Source organism: Lemur catta, chromosome 8, assembly GCF_020740605.2.
Source record: "Lemur catta isolate mLemCat1 chromosome 8, mLemCat1.pri, whole genome shotgun sequence".
NCBI lineage: Eukaryota > Metazoa > Chordata > Mammalia > Primates > Lemuridae > Lemur > Lemur catta.
This window is the reverse complement of record NC_059135.1, coordinates 81,967,226-81,987,794: the sequence shown is the minus strand read 5'-3', so window position 1 is coordinate 81,987,794 and position 20,569 is coordinate 81,967,226. Positions and strand designations below refer to the sequence as shown.

Genomic DNA, 20,569 nt, shown 5'->3' with positions numbered 1-20,569 from the left:
CAATTTACAGGGTTTTTTCCTTTGCATAGAAGTAATGTTCATATCTCTCAACTTCTGAACAGCAGACAGTTTTAAATCTCATTTCATGTTGTAATAATGATAATAACAACCATAATGGCAGCTCACATTTATAGAGTTCTTACTGGATCCCAGGCTATGTCCCAAATGCTTTATGTGAATTATCCTTTTACTCTATAATCTCCACAGCCAGGCCGCCCCATTTTAATACGTATGTAAGGAAAACCTAATGCTCAATTGGTATTTAACACACTAAACACACACACACAGAACAAACCCTTGTGAGGAAAAGAATCAAGGAGAAGAGAGTCCAAAAAATAACCACTCTGAATCATGTGACAGATCTAGCAAATTCTTTTTATTTACATAGAAATGTGTACACATACTTTCTCTGTACACAGAAAATTCTAAGTTTATATACATATATGGTTCCCACATATTTTACAATAAATAATATTTTACTCTTGTTTCTAGATGAAAATAAAAAGATGTCTCAAAATATTACTCACCAACCACAAAGTTACAAAAGCACCTGATGAACTCAAAGCAAACACTTCAAGCCTGTACTACCACACACTAAGCCTAATACAATTTTTACAAAAGACAAAATTGAACACTGTGCAGGTATTACAAGTAAAACAAAAAAAAAAGGAATGGAGATGTAAAATAGAGAATAGAGCTATTGGCTTTTGAACAGTGTGGTAAGAGCATTTTTGTTGCTCAGGATTTAACTTCCTTCAGTCCTCAATTTAATGTTTTACTTTAGTTGATATTTTACAGAAAAGAAGGGGGAAAGAAGTTAACATCTATTGTAAAAAAAATGACCATTCCACAAGTGTCCCGAGTTCCAGAAGCCCTTTTCCTGGCCAACTAGACCCTCTTTTGTGCTAATTCAATGATCATCCATTCCACCACACAGGACTGCTGTTCACCCCTCTGAGAAGATGACAAGGGCACTGATTGTGAAGTGACATTAATTTGGAAGTAATCTCAAAAGCCTGGCAAGGCAGGTATCTTGGTTGTCAGAACTTAATAATTAGAAATGTTCAGATATAACTTTTAATTTCCACAGAGAGTTTGATTTTTCATTCAAGTCATTAACTAAATTCAAGACCTTAATCTGGAGGCTTGAAATAATGAATCCATAATCCTGGAATTTCCTCCCTCCACTTCCAATTTTTTTTTCCCCATTCTAGCCTAGGAAAGAATTTCAGAGTTATTCTACACATGTTATAAAATCACGCTATCAAATGACTGGGATTAGGTTCTAAGCTATAGGGTGGGGATACAAATTTTACATCATTTCTGATAATCTCATAGCATCCAATTTGGCAAGAGTCTAAAAATATCCTGATCTTCATTGTTGTTAAACTGACTTACACACAGATTTGTTTTTCCAATGCACCAGTACTATGACTCAGATGAGAGTTATAAAAATGGTGGCCAACACAGGGCTAAGTGCTTAAATCACATTCCACTCAACTCTAGCTCAGAGGATAATGTACTCGGTTCCACGGTAACACTGAAACTTCACACACAAGTTTTGAAACGAATTTTACCCTTTCATCTCTCATATCAATAACAGCACAGATGTGGGGAAAAAGACAGTAATAAAAAAAGATTCCAACATCAGAAACAATTCATCTATCAAGTACAATCTTCTCAGTTCCTTTACTGGATCTGCTATTTTTAAGATAATCTTCCAAAACATATTTCAAAGGCAGGCTCATTTCAAGAGCAATGTTTACCACGTGCTTACTCCAGTTCCTTCTTGTCACACTTGGCTACCACTGATGTTTCTTCTAGAGCAAAAGTAATATTTCTAGAACTTAACCACCTTACATGAAAGTGATGGTTTCATAAACAGTTTGACTCTTTAGATAAAGGGACTTATGACCAAAACAAACACATTTTACCTTTAAAGATATTTCTTTTTTTTTTTTTTTAATTTGAGAACCTGATAGGGAACTACAGTTCACTGCCAGAAACAAAAGGGATCCTTTACCATGAAGAGCTGGGCTTATTTCTTGGTCATTATAATTAAATATACACATATATATATATATCCATCCCTCATTTCCATCACCATGGAAAGATCAGCCAGAAGATAAGTATGGGGTCTCACTATGGTAGTTGTAGTCAGGACAGACCTTTTGCACAAGTTTATAATCGACACTGTAAAAGGCGATGTAAATGCAAATGACCTTGAAGGGCTTGGAGCACAACCAAGACACATGGCTCTGAGTCTGCTCCTGGTAGCAGATCTTGGACGGGTCAAAGTTGCACAGGGCAGTCTTCTTTGCCCGGTCTGTTTTTTCATACTCAATGCGACAATTGAAAGATTTGGATTCCTTCGTCTCCAAGGTAGACTGGGGGGAAACTTCAAATTCCACCACCTTGGAGGGGGGTACCAAGCTCACCGAAACATTGCCCAGACCCGTTGAATTATGTCGGAAATAAACACTGAAGGTTCCATTTCCGTGGTCGACAATTTTCCCTGTGATGAGGAGGTTGAGTTTGACAGTTTTAATGTTGGAATGAAAGTCACCCCATCCAAACATTTTCTTAAATTTTCCCGTTTTTACGATTGGCCTCCGTTTAGTTCTTGTCAGTGGCTCCTGAACCTCCGTGATGTTGGCCAGCCAATCCCAAAAGTTTTCCATGCTGTCTGCATATGCCATGGGACCCGGCTTGGGCACTGGAGACTGTTTAACAAACAGGCGCAGAGGACTGATGATCCTTGAGTGCACCACGTTGCCCACCAGTGTCCCCGGAGCATCTTTGTCTTCCCAATCCAGCCCCTCCGTGGCATGCACCGCTTCTTTACCATCGCAGAACAGCTGTTTGGAAAGAAGAAAGAGAAATAAACTTTAGGGTAGGCTTTGAGCTGTACACAGACCCAGGTTAAAGCACAAGGGAAATTCATTCAATATTATTTAGATTCTCACTAAATAGCATTTCACACACACAGCTGAACTCAACAGTGTAACAAGATGAGTATTTAATTTAAATGATGCAAAACTGTGAGTATAAAAATTAAACTGGTGAGATTAAGAACAAAGTATTTCATTTTAATAGTCTGATGTGTTTTTAGTCTCTTTTTCCTAATCTTCACAGTTCTATTTTTCAGATTGGGAGAAGTAGAATATTTCAGACTTTTATTTGATAATACCATTAAATTTGTTAAAGTCTTTTCTTTCAGGTAGAAGACAACTCTAGAATGCTGAAGGTTTCTACCAAGAAGCTAGAAACCATCTGACTATGATAGTAATAATTCTCTTAAATATAATTGGAAGTATGAAGGGTATTATTATGTTCAAAGGCTCATAACATATAATTTCATAACTTTTGATGTAATTCCATCTCAAACTCTATAACAAAACAGGCATGTGATTAGTAGTAGGAAGTTCTACAAAAAGTTTTAGTCGAAAAAATATAAGTACAAATTTAGCTGCCTTTATAGAAACAGAAATAATGTAGAAAAGTATATTTTGAATTAATTAATAGGCTATATATATGATTTAATGAATTTTATTATAATTGAATTATATACTGAAACATAGAACTGCTAAGAAAGTGTTATGTGCATGTATTTTATGGGTTCCACAGTATTTTGGTTCACATCAAAGCCACTGAAACATAAGACTTTATTTCCATTTGGTTTTCCTTTTTATTCTTTTTATAGTATGAGACTTCCCACGATTTCTAAAAATCATTTAGTTAAGTCAATATGGATGTTGAAGGACAGAATCGTTATATATGAAACTGTTGCCTGGAGTGAATATTTATGGATGAGTTATAAAGTCGGGAAAATAGAGGTTTCCAGTAGGAAAACAGATAGCTTCTTATCTATAATGGCACAAACCACTCCTGTAGCGATTCTACGGAAAACTGTCAGTATGATGAAAAGGATGAGGAGAGAAGTGAGGCTATGTTTATGTACTGTTTCTCCCCTGTTCAAACTTGGCAAAGCATTTGGTAAAACTAGTCTCAGATTGTTCCAAAAATTATTGCTTTTAATCCAATTTTGAAAAAGACATAACCTGGATTATAAATATTATTCAACTCTGTGGTCTAGTTTGATAACATGAAGTTATCTTCTGTATGTTCTTAAATGTTTACAAGTTTAAGTCCTAACAGAGCTTTGTGAAAAGTGTTTTCACTTATATCTAGTTCCAAGACCACTTTAGAGTAGGAATCCAAGGACTCAAAATGTTGAGTAGGGTTTTTTGTTTTTTTGGTTGTTGTGGTTTTTTTTTTTTTTTTTTTTTGTGGGAGTTACATAATATACTTCTTCCTTTGATTAATTTCCTGAAGGCTTTTCTTCATTTCTGGAGTTTTTAAAAATTATTTTCTCTTCATTTAAATTATTGAGGTTAGTAGAAAGGCAAATTGATAAGATGCATATTCCTACTTTTTGAGAACTTAAATCCATATTACCTCTTCTTAGGGTCTTATACATCCTGAATTGATACTTCTTTCTCTCTCCTGGTGTTGAACGGGTGGCACATTCCCCAGAGTGAGAGGGATCATTACTCTGGATTTCCGGCTCAAAATATTTCTGGTACTGTAACTACAGTTTTCTAATTTTGAACACTCTTAATTATAAGGTACACAAACTTCATTCTAATCAGCTGGTCATAGTCCATGGAGTTCAGTACCTTTCCTCTACTTCTGACTTCAGTCTCCTGAAAATGGAGGCAGAGTGGTCCAAGGTACGTGTCCCGGCCTTTCTCCAGAGAGAGGGCCAAGGACACAGGGGCAGAAAAGGAGCCTCTTGCTTATCAAGGTCCAATTTCTCTTCTCTAGGATCGTGATTCTTGTTGCCCCCAGTCTATTACCTAGTTTTCACCTGTTTTCAGGATTTTATGAGATTCACCTTGCTCGGCAAATGCTGACAGACACACCTACCATTTGCTGAACATCTGGTGTAAAAGAAATGCTCCTTCTTTTCCTGATTCTCTACTGCCTGATCCAGTACAGCTCACTCCCACTTTCCTTTCTTTCTTTCATGGGGTATATTCCTTCTGACATTTTCCTCTTTAAACTTGATTTTTTAAAAAAAAATCTTGATTCTTACTTTTATGTACCAAGCTACAAATAAATTTTGTATTGGCAGAACTAAAATACATTTTCCATGCAAAAATGTTTTTCCACCCCAAGCACAGTCTCTCCTGCCAGCAGCAATATGCTCTTTTTTGTTTCTTGAGGTGTTTGTTTTAAATCACACATTTTCCTGAATTTTTTTCTAACTGAATCGTTTTCCTTGATTTAGCGCTTTGCCCAATTTTCTCCTCACTTTTTCATTATTGAAAAACTATAAACATTGAGCCCATCATTTAGTTTTGCAATCATACAGCATCTTAGCTGATAATGGTGGATTGTAGAATACATGATAGACACCAACACCTTCTGAGGTTCTTCTCTTATCTCTAGGACTTCCGTTGTGATAGTTCTGAGATCGCTCAATGATAATAATAAATGGCCATTTACTGAGACTTTTTAAAGATCTGAAGATTTTCCTGGTAGTAATTTATGTTGTTGACATAAAGACAGAAGTTGACTCAAACCTATGTAACTCACCTAATAAATACGAGTACATAAAAAAAATCTAAGCTTTTCAAACAGACAAATTAGGTGTGATTATTTGCTTTTACAAAGGTCCTTTCAGAAAAGATTCTCCATGTGAGAATGTAAATTGAAATTTGAGTTCTAAAAAATTCATTCTAACAAACTACTTTTGAGGTCTAAACTTGCTCAAAGAGCCCTTGATTTTGAGATTGGTCTATATAAAAATAATACAATTTAGCTAATAGTACAGGTCTATAGTGTTTCTCTCTTCCAGTGACAAAACTCATTGACAGTACCTTAGACAAAATGTACAGATACATATTTATACATAACATTTGTATATATAAATATATATGAAATAATATGTATGAAATATTTCATATATTTATATATACAAATGTTGTTTATAAATATATATGAAAGCAGATATATTTTTATATTTTAAAAAATTTTGTTGCTTTCCTTAGACCATCATATTTCTAATTTGTTTTGACAACATTAATCCAGTTGGGAAACTGTGTGCAACATCGTCTGTTTATTGCTTTAAAGTACATGGACAGTTCTCACCAGTGCTGATTTCCAAATCTAAGCCCAAATCTCAAAAAGCTGTCAGATAATGATGTACTGGTAGAGGAGTATAATTAAAAGGGTAAATATATTTCTCTGTGAATTTAATAAGATGACAATCGTGTCTCCTCTCCCAATTTTCTCTCCCTTTAGGGTAACTTGTTCAGCCTTCCTCTTGTTATAAATCGTCACTTTATAACATCACTGGTGAGAGGGCAACCTCTTCTAAACCAGGTTTACATAGAAGGTTGTATGACCTAAGTCCCCAAGACTCATGCTTGACCTCAGAAGACCTAATCAGGGAAGACTGGGGGCTGATGAGCAACCCCTGCCCTGTCTCCCACTCCACCTATCCATATACTCCCAATAGGGATGCAGCATGATATGGCGGAAACAGCTCAGCATTTGACACCTGATGACATCATCACTCCTTGCTTACATGTATGACCTGAACCCCAGTTTTCTCAACTATATTTCCTCTGCTGGTTGGCTGTAAGGACTAACTGAAAGAATGGATGGAAATTACTGAGCCTAATCCTTGGCAAAAAGCATTCAATGACTGATGGCTCCTCCATGGTCCAATGGATAGTCTCGTGCTTTCTACTCAGAAGTGTCTCCAAAGGGTTATATGAATTCTCAGACCTCCAGGAAACTGATTAATGGTTAATTGAGCAACTTGTTCAGTGCCCTGTGATAAATTAATGACCAAGTAGAAATCAACCCTCTCAACCCCAGAACATCAATCAAATATTTCCCTATGTTCCCAGTCTCACTGGCATCCAAATTACCTCCAGATCACAGGCACAGGTGAGCTCTCTTTGACAACAAAATGTATTTGTGGATCTTTGATTCCAACCTACCACATGAGTCAGCAAAGGGAGCTGAGTGTATAAAGTGTCTGGCAGGTGCCCTCATTCCTGAACAGATCACTTCTGTGATGCAGCATGGTGGGAGAAGACTGTAGGTGGTTCTGAACCTGTTGGCAAACCACTCTGTCCAAGGCAAGACTGTTAGATGTTATCTATAAAACCCATGGCTGTATCCCCCTGGTTACTTTTGTACTTGCTGGGGCTCTTCATGCTAATTTCAGAATCACTGCTGTCTTTCATCCCATCATATTACAATAGCAATGCAAAAACATTTAACCTCAAGCACAAAATGGAGCTTTAAAAAGGTGAAGAAAGAGGAATTGCTGTGTTTTATCTGTTTGAACATTCCTTGATTTCAACACATTTATCAAAGCTTAAGTAATTTATGTCTTGGCAGGGTGTATCAATTTCACAAAGCACACACATTAGCTAGATACAATGATATCATATTAGCTTTTTTCTGCATCTTACAGAAGAGCTCAAAAAGATTAATAAAAGCTCAAACCTCCATCAATTAAATGGAGCAGGTAGAAGGAAGGGAGTAGAGAAATAAGACTGTGTTTCATTTCAGTTCTTTTGTTTTTTAGGGGGGGAAAGCTGACAGGTTCAAATCATTCATCATAGCAAGCTAAAGTTGAATTTCACTGATAATTAAATGCATTTTTTCCCAGGAGGCAGAGAAGTTGCAATGAATTTTATAGTAGCAGATGTGAGAACTGTCAGGAATTATGGAAATAATTTATAAACTAAAAAGCATCTTCCTCTGCAAACATTGTATCAGAAGAGACCTTTCTTTCAGCTGTACCTGCTATGTGTTTTTTAATAAACATTTTATTTTGGAATAATTTTAGTTTACAGAAAAGTTGTATAGTACAAGGAGTTTCCACACACCCTGAACCCAGTATTTTCTATTGTTAACATCTAACACTATGGTACACTTGTCACAATTAATGAACCGATACTGATACCTTGTTATTAGCTAAAGTCCAAACTTTACTCAGATGTCCTCAGTTTTCCCTTAATGTCCTTTATCTGTTCCAGGATTGCACATTACATTTGGTAAATGTGAAACCTTTAGTCTTGGCTGCAACAGTTTCTCAGACTTTCCTTGTTTTGGATGACTTTGAATGTTCTGAGTAGTACTGGCCAGATATTTTGTAGAATGTACCTCAGTGTGGGTTTGTCTGATGTTTTTCTTGTGATTATAGTTGGGTTATGGCATTTGGAAAGAAAGAACATAGAGGTAAAGTGCCTCTTTCGTCCTTTCCTCTAAAGGGTACGTGCTAAGCAACTTGTCACTGTGATGTTAATCTAGATCTCTTGGCATAGGTAAAGTTTTTTTCTTTTTAAAGTTTTGCTTTTAGAATTCTCTTAAGGCTTGTAAACTTTTGTTAGCATAACCTTAGTTTAACTTCCCTTTAATTCAGTAGTGTTTGGTTTAGGATTGACTTTTTTAAAGTCAGAAACTTTCAAATATTTCAATTTATAACTCTGTTAGCATCACTAAATTATCTGAAATAACCTTAGAGTTGTTTAGGAACTCACAAACCATTTCTAAATTATTCTGGCAATTTTATATGCTATTAATATGTTTGTCATCATTATCATTAGGATTGCTAATTTATTTCATACTCATTCCTTAAACACTGGGCCCACTTTGACAATTGATAGCTTGACAAAGAAGAGCTTATTCCATGAATATCTTTTATAGCTTTGGAATTACTTGCTGACTACATTAGATCGAATGGCCCTTCTCAGTTTAGGAGCCAGTCCATTGTACTTGATTGTGGACATCCAATGAGAAAGTATCAACCTTTAAGTGGGGCATTCTTTGTGGTTATACCTGCTTACCAAAGGCAATGGACCTAATGAAAGAAACCCTCACAAAGGACTGTTCTATAGTCCTAGCACTCTGGTGGTGCAGGAAAATGAATGCTACTTGGTTTCCTTTGGGTTCTATGACAGTCAAATCTTTGCCAGAATATATAGAAAAGGATATCTTTTTTCTATATATTCATCACTGTGATAGCTTTGCTGCTTCTCTGGAGCTACATATCTGGTCCGGCTGGGTCCTAAACTGCGAGGGAAATGATTTCTCAACACTTAGTGAATAAAAAGGAATTGAAAAGCACTTTAAACTTAAGCTTCTAGGGTTCAAATTCCATTCCATATATATATTATGCCAGTATCGGAACTGTCCTAACAGGTGGTATTTTTCTTACTTGAAGAGACAAGGGAAGAGATATTGCTACCTTCCTTGCTGTCCCAGGTGAGTGTCTAACAATTCTAACAGATGCATTTATTTAGCACACATACTGACTCTTCACTTACATGGCACTAGGGGAGTAGGAGGGGCCTGAATTTCCTAAGTAACTGAAGCTGAGCCCTTTAAAGGGCTTAACCCCATTGCCTCGAAATACATCTCTCCTGACTTAGCAAGAACAGATTAGATGACATTAGCACGCCCTGTTTAAGAAACTGAGAAGTCTAAAACAGTTTAGAAATATTTCTGTATAAATATTATTTTATTTTCGCAGGATCAAGTTAATTGCTTTATTGCTTCACTGACTTTTGCCTATACCTGCAATCACAGGAATGCTACTATACTCCCATATTGCACTTGCAAATCACTGGACTGGGAGAAAAAGTAGAGTGTCCCAACCAAGTCTTGTAGCAAACAATCTGTTGCCACATTCTCCAGTGGCTGAATTTACCCCATCAGAAAAACTGTTGCCAAGAGCAAAAGAATGAATGAAAACACCAGTGGCAATGAACTCAATCAGGACAAGTAAGACCAAAGCAGGGAAAAGCAAGGAGCAGGAATAGTAGTGCTTCGATTTATTAGAAGCACTTGGAATCAGGAACACAGACGTGGAAATCTGGCACTGTAACTTAACCATCCCAGCATTCTGTCCAAGCCACGCCCTCTCTCTGAGCCTGCTTTTCTTAATGGTAAAATGGTAAAAGACACAAGGTAGGGTTGCACATCAAAGAGATGAAGGAGGCTGTGACGTGGATTGAGGCTAATTAGAGTGAGGCTGGTCTATACGCAGGGACACTGCAGGTGAATCTTGCAGTATAGAAAAGTGAGGGGACCCTCAACCATGCTCACAAATGCATTCATTCATTTTTAAATTATTTATTCAATAAACACTTTTAAATGTATTCCAGGGGTCCACATCTGTGCTCCGGGCATTGGGAGTACACTGCTGAATAGATCAGACACAGTTCTTATCTTCATACAATTTGCAGAAGAGCAATGAAAAGAAACATTGAAGAAATAATCATACATAAACTATAATTCACTTATTTGTAGTTGTCATAAGGGCCTCTGTCTCTCTCTATATTCGTATATATGTGTGATATATATATGAATATAATCTTAGTATATCAGGAGGTGGGAAGTGCTAATCCTAATTAAGGGAACAAGGTAAGCAATAGGGCAGGGAATGAACAGAATTGAGCAATTAATATCTTTATTCAGGTGAGGGAAATGCAATCCAAGATTTACTGGTTGATAGTTGATAAAGACTGAATTTGTGACAAGAAAACGAATCAATCTTTGTATTTATATTCTTTTATCTCTTGTTCCAAATTGTATATTGATTTGTTTATAATTACTAATAGGAGTGTGATAACATTATAAGACAATAGTTATATTTTTTCTAGTGAAAGGATAATTTGGGTGATTTTTCTCAAAACCATAAACAGCTTCTGATGTTCAGTCTGTGCTGAGTTCCTGCCTTGTAGCTACAGTGCTCGGAAGTGACAGCCTCCACAGATCTTGTTTTTCACCCTTTTACCTCCAAAGAGCTGTCGAAGGTTTATGATATATACTTTTGGGTTCTGGGGCCCTGTGTCATGATTATGGTATAACCCTCTTCTATAACTGTACATAATTAATATGATATATATTAATGCTACTTGATAATTACCTAAGTATGCTCTGGATACATAAGAATATTCTGAAACAATATAGGTTTGTCTTTATGTTTATAGGGATGTTAAAAATATGTTAACAGACAACAAATCTAGCTAATGTCCATGATTTTCATGAGGATTGATGAATGTTTTAAATAAAAGGCAAAGCAAAATAGCCCAAATTTCCCCCATAATCATAATGTTGCAGAGGCATTATACTTAAAGAGAATGTTTTCAGTTTTCTGTTGTTTATGCTGAATATAAAATATTTACAGTCTATACTGGTTTACTATTAAAACACTTGCTGTAACACATACAATACACAATGTATAGACTGCATAGATCACCTACCATTAAGAAGGAAGATCATGACTATCATATAGTACATCAAATACGTAGCCTTCTACCTGACAAAGAAGAAAAATTTGACTTTCCTGACTTAGGCAGAATGAACCGAACGCTCCAAATGTGTGGATTTAAAACCAGGTGAGACAGTTGGCTTTTCCTTGATAACAAGACTGGCATATGCTCCAAGAGATAAATTGATACAGATCTGTACAAATATTTTTAAAAAGCAGCTAGTTTGTCCCTCATGGGTACCCTAAAAGCATTTATTATTGTTCTTTCAGAATGATGACTATTGCTAAGTGCCAGTTTAGAAGAATAACTGTTTTGATCAGTGGATTTGTTTATAGTGTTGTTATTGATGGAATCTATACAGCTGGTCATTAATTATTTCACTGGGGTTATTAGTAAAAGCCAAGAACCCCAAAGTGACCACTGTTCTACAATCTAAAGGTGGCTTGTAGATCCCTTTACAGCTGAAGAATTAGGGAACCAATAATGAAAGGTGGTCCAAAACCTCATTTCTGTTGCTTACATATAACTTGTATAATTAGATTGCTTCAATAATTCTATCCTGTAACTTGCAATTAAAACTAAAACCGCAACCTTCTCAGCAGAAAAATCAAACAAACAAAAACCCCTAAAAACCTTGTCATGCTCAAACTCAACATACCATTAAGTTTTTGCTTGTAAACGAATCTTGGAAAGCATTTACTCTGAGTAGAAATTCTACACAATATCATCGCTGCTGACAAAACAGGAGCACGTATCTGCTGGACAACATACAATGCTATATTGATGATTAGTAGTGTGGCTTGCCCAAGAGTCATATTTCTGGTGCTCCATTACAGAACTGTCACAGCAGATTAAAAGAAGAATGACAAAAAAAGGAATGAAGAATAATAGAATCAAACATATATCAATCTGTTAATTGTACCTATTAATATTTTGTGGCGTAATGTGGCATTGTGTCAAAATTCATTTTGCAAGTTGAAAAACAAATGATTGCTTAGGAGAAGAAAGCTAAAAAGTGGACATCTTTTCTGCTGAGAGTGGCAAATTCATTTTACCTTCCAGATATCTTTTAATAGCTACCCTTTACATTTTTCTAAATTGATACAGGAACTAACAGGAAACATAAATGTGAAGACAGAAATCTTAACACTAAGAGCCAAAAAAACTAGATTGCAATGCTTGGCAGTAGTTTTATTGCTAAGGTTAAATATGGCAATTCTTATTTTATCTTGATGACAGTAATCTGAAAAATCAGTGACACAAGCTTCTGCAAAAAAATCAGTACAAATATACATGTGCACACACAATCTAGACACACAGAAATATCATGTGTGCATGCACATACCATAGTTCTCTGTAAATATTTAAGGAAATGGTGTCAAAGAAAACTTACATCATATTTTGTATTAGAAAGCTTAATTAAAAGAGCTCTTTAGCAAGTTATGAACAGGCGGGAAGCAAATATTAAAGATGCTTTGTTGTAAAGGGCTGCTAAATATGGTATGGTCATATTTCCTGAGTAAAATAGGGTCAAATTGCTGTCTCATTTAATGCAAGTTTTGCAAAGTCAAACAAGGTATTCTTTTGATAATGTAACAGATTGAAACAGTCCTTTCGTTGCTAAGGAGTAAATGACTCAGCATGGTAAGTAGCACTTCTACTTTCATCCATGTGTTTCACTACTTACAAACCCCATCCAAGTTTTCAATGAGAGAGATGAGCTTCACATGGTAAGAACATAAAAATGCTTCTGAAATATTATGGCCTGGGAGAGACAACATGAATCTGCGTCTTGACCACTAAAAGTTGGCATTTTAAAAAGAACACTGCAACAGAGGGAAGAGCAGTCAAATGAGGAGGGTACATGCCAGATGATTCTATTTCCGTGTCACTTTAGGCAGGGTTTCAACGAGGGATGAGGAAATTTATGAGGGGAAAAGGGGAGAGGCCATAGGAGGTGCAGGTTAGGAGTGCATGTGGGTATGGCTTTGTATTTTACCGTCAAAACCATTTGATATTTCAATCTTCAGGTACCAATTTGGAAATTAGCACACACTAGCTGTGCTGGTCAGTTTTATGTGTCCACTTGGCTAGGCTATAGTATCCAAACACTAGTGTAGGTGTCACTAGGAAGGGATTTTGTAGATGTGATTAATATCTACAAGCATCTGCCTTTTTGTTGTTGTTGTTCACCATGTTAGCATTTATTGGTTACATTCTTTTACCAAACATGATATTGGTTAATTTAAAATAAATTTTCAAACTGTCTTAGATACATAGTATAAGAGTTCACTTAAATCTAAATATTCATAGTGTGTTGGGGATTTTTACAGGATCTTCCATAAATGTGTTACTTTATCATGATACAATGGAAATATGTTTTGTAAGATCAGTGACAGTTTACAAACTATAAAATATTTATTTAATAAAAAATATAAATGCATATTACTTGTGCATATGAAATTGATAATTGTGTTAAAATTATTTTTGCAACAATCATTGCTGACATTTATTCTGGGAATTGCAGAGCCTTCATAAATAACCTCATTTGATTCTTACACCTACTTTGGGGAGGTATGTAGGGCAGGAAATTGCCTTAGAGAGGTTAAGTGGCTTGTCCAACGTCCAAGTATTGAGAGGCAGCAATAAATCTAGAAATCAGGTCTGTGTATAAGGTCATTGCTCTTTCCACACGAATACTCTAATGGACCTGACACCAAAAACAAACCAAAAAAACTTAATTAATATGATATATTTGCCTTATAAATAAAAATATTTTTTCTCATACAGTAAAAAGTTTACTCTAGCAAATGAAACTAAGAAAACTGGGAAAAATTAAAGTCTGATAACAGCTGTCAATATTTTAATATTTAATTCACATTTTCTCCCTGTGTAATATAGATAATACATATTTTATATATTATCTTTAATTATTTTTCAGGAAAATATACTGCATTCAGTTGCATAAATAATACATATTTTATATATTATCTTTATTTTTAAGGAAAATTTGTTGTTTTCAGTTGTGTAATAGTTTAAATGCTCTGGAAAAAAAAAAATCTTACCATCACTACAAATAAACTATAAATCCAAACCAGGGTCAATTTTCTCTAGACTTCTCCCTAAATCTGGAATGGCACTTTCCTGTTCTAGTATTTGTCATCAAAGTCCAAATCAGAAGGATCTTGCACTGTTCTGGGCAGGAGCAAGCCCACTGTCCTCTGGGCCTGCTGGGCTAGCAGCCCTGCCCTGTCAGCACAAGGAGTTCCCATCAGCACAGGTCTCTGCGTCCATGGCTCTGCCCTCAGAGTCATGCTTTATGTAAAAAAATATTTTATTTATTTATTTATTTATTTATTTTAGAGACAGGATCTCACTATGTTGCCTAGGCTGTTCTCAAACTCCTGACCTCAAGCGATCCTCCCTGCCCTCAGAGTCATGCTTTTTTTAAAAAAAATCTTTTATTTACTTATTTATTTATTTTAGAGATAGAGTCTCACTATGTTGCCTAGGCTGGTCTCAAACTCCTGACTTCAAGTGATCCTCCAGTCTCAGCCTCCCAAGTAGCTAGGTGAGCCATGGCGCTCCACCATGCTTCCTTCATTTCTTTCCTTCTCTGTTCCTTTCAGTCCAGGCTGGCAACAGTGCTGGTGCTATAGAATTCTAAAAATGTTGTCAGTCTCCCATGAGATTCATGGGAGTCCACGCCACAGACAAGAGGGTCCTCCGCACGTCTTTTCTGGATGACCGTATCTCCACTGCAGGATTCTGCTGAGGTGGCAAATTAGATCCATACATTGGCAAAAGTTGCCCAGTCACACTTTTGGTGTTTTTTACAGAGCAATCAGTTGACCTTAAGTAAAAGAGATTATTCTTGATATGGGGGTGGGCCTCACCCAAGCAGCTGGAATGCCTTAAAGCAAAACTGAAGCTTCCCTGAGAAAGATGAAATTCTGCCCCAGAACTGCAGCATCAGCTCCTGCCTGGGAGTTTCCAGTCAGTGGACCGGCCTGTGGATTGTGGACTTGCCAACCTCTATAATCACGTGAGCCCATTCCTTGAAATACAGCTCTTTAGACGTCTCTCTCTCTATCCTACTGGTTCTGTATCTCTGGAGAACTCTTGATTTTAATAATTATGCTCATGTGTGAACATCTTATTTTCATGACCCAGTTATGCCTCTTGAGTTCTTGTATCCTCTACAGACCCTAGCAAGAGACGTTCCTCAACTTATGATGGGGTTACAGTCTGATAAACCCATCATAAGTTGAAAATATAAATTGGAAATGCGTTTAATACACCTAACCTACTGAACATCAAAGCTTAGCCTAGCCTATTTTAAATGTGTTCAGAAAACTTACATTAGCCCACAGTTGGGCAAGATCATCTAAGGCAAAGCCTATTTTATAATAAAGTATTGAATATCTTACATAATTCACTGATGTTCTACCAAATGTGAACTGCTTTCACACCAGTGGAAAGTTGAAAAATGTTAAGCCAAACAATAGTAAGTTGGGGACTGTCTATGTAGGAGTGCTTGATGGTGACTTAACCACAGGTTTAGATTCAGGGTCAAGTGTTTCTCCATGTTGCTCTCAGAATAAACCATCAAAGTACAGTCATTGTACTTGCCACACTTTTTATTATTATCACTTTTTTTTTACTTGACTGTTCCTCTTGTCAAGTTCTTGAAGGCAGCTACTTTACCTTATCCGTCGTGGGTCCCTAACCCCTCTCACAGTGCCTGATGCATAAAGTATCTACCCAATAAAAAATTGAAAAAATAAATCTGACTGGCAGTGTGTAACTCTCTGGACCTTTCACAATTCTTATTTCCTTAGACTTTACTCTTAGACCGCTTGGGGAAATGTTTTAAATCCTAATTAAAATTTAGTCGATAAAGCAGTCAAGTAGGAAAAGTAATGGAAATGGGGAGTGAGGAGTTAGAAGTTTGGGAGAATGGAACAGACTAATAAGTAATGATAATTTAATAAAATAATGAAACCTAAATCAAAACATTTTTTCATAATATTGGAAAAGGTTGGTAATAACTATTAAAAGGATTAATTTACAGAGTGTATAAGAAATAACAAATTCTATTACTTTCAAAGGATAATCATCCACCACCCATAGGCCAATGTTAACTCACAGTTCTCTATTTTTAGTTCACACTTCATCCAGAGTTTAAGATCTATTTTATATATCTAGCTTTCTAATAGACAGATGCACTTTAATTGAACCATGAAAAGGACACAATACCAGTTTCACACTTTGCAAAACATAACAAAGTTCCTCCATGATAGTGTAAGTAGTAATTAAAAATGAGGAGGGAAATTTTTAAAAATGGAGAGAGAGGACTGTGAGCCCTTTGTTATAACCCAGGTGACTGCAACACTTCCTCATACACTCTCTCCTGAGCTGCCATTCTGCTTGCACAACCTCACGAACCTTGCTGACAACTCACACAGCTAAGGTATTCATGCTGGGAGCTCTCTTGCAATCATCTGATATTTGGCTGAGATCAGTTGGGGCTTCTTTCTTGGCGTCTGCAATTATTCGCAAACAATATCAAAATCAAAGTCTCTGCTGTCCCTCCGGCAATCTCTAGCAGCCTTCCCGCCCTTCCCACCCAACAATGCCTCCTCCCACACCTGGTTCAGAAGTCATGGGAAAGGTCCAACAGGACAGTCCTGGAATTAGGAGATGGTTCAGAAACACAGGCAGGGACACAGGCTCTGTCTTGCCAGCATTTCATGCCAAGATACACCCACTGGGCATATGGCCCAGTGAGTTTTCTAAACTGTAAATCTGATTGTGAGACTTCCCTATTTAAGGTCCTTAAATAGCTCCCTATTACCTGAGACAGTGTTTTCACACAGAGCAAGTCAACCCTTTTCCCCCGATAAAGTAAGCTTTTGCAGAATCCCAATATATACGAAAGATACAAATGCCAGTTATTAATGCACAATTATATATGAGTTCAAATGTGTAACAATTGTTATTATAAGCTTCATGAATAAGAGAGATAAGGATCTTGTTACAAACACCACACTGGAAATCAGAGGTTACAGATGATAGTCACAGTCAGATCAGCCTCAAAATAGCTCATGGCAGCATCTCTTCCACAAAGTGTCTCGCGATGACTTGATAGACCCGGTCGCCCATCACCTCTTGGGACCCTGCCCTTATACTCATATAATAGCACCTGAATTGGTTTGTGTCCCTTCATTAGGCTGAACTCCCTGAACATAGGGACATTTTCTTATTCTTTATTTTCAAGGCCTGCACAATAACGTACATGTGTTTAGTAAACACGTGTTGCTGAAAATGTGTAACCCTCCTTGCGAAGCTCCAATATCATTTCAATATTAATTTAATGATTCAGTGGTTAAATTTTGCCCTGAGATTTTATGTATTTATTGTCTTTTCTCCAGAGAGTTCCCTTGAGCTTTTATGTACCAGAAAATCATGCTTTGCACGCACCCAAATGAAGCTTAACAGAATGTGGTTTTCATAGGGCAACTGGAGAGAAGAACCATGTGGGAGGACGGAACAAAGTGAGATGCTGCAAGCAATGCCTGATGGGGTCCTGGTAGCTCTGGCCCTTAAAAACTTAAACATGATCCCATCCTCTGGGCTCCAGAGGAGAAGGGGTGTTGGGCTTGGTTGAGGGGCTTGGTCAGATTCAGAAAGAGTCCTGGAAAAGGGAGGCTGTGGCTCCCCACCCATGAAACAGGGTGGGAGAGAAAGATTACAATGAGCAGTATCCTCGGTGCCCAGGGGAGAATTAGCACAGCATCCACTGACTGGCCAAGGAGTGGGTAAGCGTATCGAGGAATGTCCATGCCAAGGCAAAGGACTAAGGAAGGACTTATCCAGATAAGTCACAGCATATTGTAGGGAGATGTGATTATTTTAGACTAAAAGTTTTCTGGACCTAAATCACAAAGGTAAATGCTCCATTTCTCACTGTACTGCATTTGGCTTTTGTAGACAAATTTAACAGTCTATTAAGTAAGCCAGAATACTTAATATCCAGTGGAAACCTCCCCAGTGTGTTATTGGGCAGGGAGGAGCAACCAGTGATTCACTAGGTCTTTATGTACAGAGAAATATTAAGACACAAGCTAATCCACTTGCTAATGAAACTCAGTTCACTTTGGTGCTCACAGTGACTATGATGTACCAGCCACAGTGGTGACACCTGGCAACAGGAACGTGCAGTGGAATGGATGAAGCTGGGCATGCAGGGAGTAGCTCAGGGACGGGTACTTGGCAGAGGGAAGAAGTAACCAGAAAACAAGGTTATCCAGCCACTCAGAAGCAGTCTTGAAATGTGAACTTCTCCTTAGGAATGTCCATCTCTTGTGCCCTTGTGCGATGACAGAGTCCTTTGTGCTTATTTCCCTTTTGGCTTCCCTCTCGCCAACATCTTCTCTTCCCTTGGCACTTTCCCATTGAGTGCCTCTCCACCCGCCACTGGCTCAGCCCAGAACCTCGAGTTCTTCTGGAGACCTCTCGTATTCTCACCCTCCCACATGGAATTCATTACTAATTCTTATATTCTGTTTTTTTTTTTTTTTTTTTTTTTTTTTTTTTTTTTTTTTGAGACAGAGTCTCACTTTGTTACCCGGGCTAGAGTGAGTGCCGTGGCATCAGCCTAGCTCACAGCAACCTCAAACTCCTGGGCTTAAGCGATCCTACTGCCTCAGCCTCCCGAGTAGCTGGGACTACAGGCATGAGCCACCATGCCCGGCTAATTTTTTTGTATATATATTTTTAGTTGGCCAGATAATTTCTTTCTATTTTTTTTTTTAGTAGAGACGGGGTCTCACTCTTGCTCAGGCTGGTCTCGAACTCCTGACCTCGAGCGATCCACCCGCCTCGGCCTCCCAGAGCTAGGATTACAGGCGTGAGCCACCGCGCCCGGCCTAATTCTTATATTCTGTTCCAATCCATTTTAAATCCATCTACCTCTGTCTCCTTCAATGTCAACATGACCTGTCTCCTGGATGCCTTCAAAAACACTCATGTCCAATCTTGCCCTTTCAATCTCTCCCCACACGACATCCAGAGTGAACTTTATACATCAAGGGCACAGCGTTTGGACATGAAGTTGAGTGTCTCACTTGTAGGAGGTGTTTAATAAATATTTGCTGAGTTTCCAGAATTTCCATGTATCCCAACTGCAAAATTATACAAGTTATGAAACTGAGACAATTAAAATTAAGAGAAAAGTCTAGAATTGAGGTCTCTGCATTCTTGGTTGAGTGCTCTTTCTAGTATTGGTAGAATGGTAGACTGGTAAGTATCAACAAAGACATGGGTGCAGAGGTGAGATGTGAGTGTACAGCATGTGAAGATGATGGATGGTACAGCTTCTGTGATGCACAGACGGAATGATGGATACTGATAGTCTTTTATCAGAATGTGTGAATGCTCCTGATTGTTTTCCTGAGTGTGTCTTCATTCCAAAGGCAAATACTGCTCTGTGCCTGAATGCTGCTTCTTCCCTAATGTCCTTTTGCCTAATTACCCCCTTGTGTTTTCTACATCAGGGAAGCTATTCCTCACTATTAGGACCAAGCTATAATTCTCTAATACATACACTCTTGGATCCTGTGAGGTAAGAAGTTTAATCACTCTGCTGGAGAGACCACGTGTAGAGACCCTGAAATTCCATGAAGATGAAAAAGGCCCAGCTGAGTCCGAACTGCCAGCCCTTGCTTCCAAGGCTTGGGCATGTGAATGAAACCATCTTGATCCCTCCAAATCAGTTCAGCTGCCACCTGAGTCCTAGGGGGTGATCTCCGTCAATGCCCCAAGGAGCAGAAGAAACAGCCAACAAAGCCCTGTCCAAAATTCTGACCCATAACATCATGAGATATGATAAAATTGTTGCTGCTTTAAGGCATTAAATTTTAGGGGTAGTTTTTTATGCAGTCTGTAATCAAAATATAGAGGGTATGTGTAACTCTATTAGATGAGGTGATAGAGTAGTAGCCACAGTGTGCAGATGCTAACCAGGTGATCAGAGCTTTGCTCTGTAGATGAGATTGTCTGAATGTGGAGTGACCTACAGAATTAGTTTGCATAGTTCAGTCCTAAGTCATTCTGATTTATGGAGCCCACAAAAAGCCCAGGGTCTGCCTAAACTCTGCTTCCAAGATTTCATGGTCCTTGATGAGTCAGGTTCTTGAAAAGTCCAGACCCCAATCCCTGGGTTTTCCTGAGCACTGTCACCCAACTGCTGGCATGAATTC

At 37.6% G+C, this 20,569-nt stretch overlaps 1 protein-coding gene across 1 annotated transcript in view; it reads right to left on the bottom strand.

Moving 5' to 3' along the window:
* Nucleotides 1–349: 349 nt before the first annotated feature.
* Nucleotides 350–20,569, bottom strand: part of NXPH2 (neurexophilin 2) — a 107,366-nt gene continuing 87,146 nt past the window's right edge. Inside the window, exon 2 of the mRNA XM_045558792.1 lies at nucleotides 350–2,858. Within this exon, the coding sequence (XP_045414748.1) occupies nucleotides 2,115–2,858 (744 nt within the window). The 3' untranslated portion in view covers nucleotides 350–2,114. The remainder of the gene's footprint in view (nucleotides 2,859–20,569) is intronic.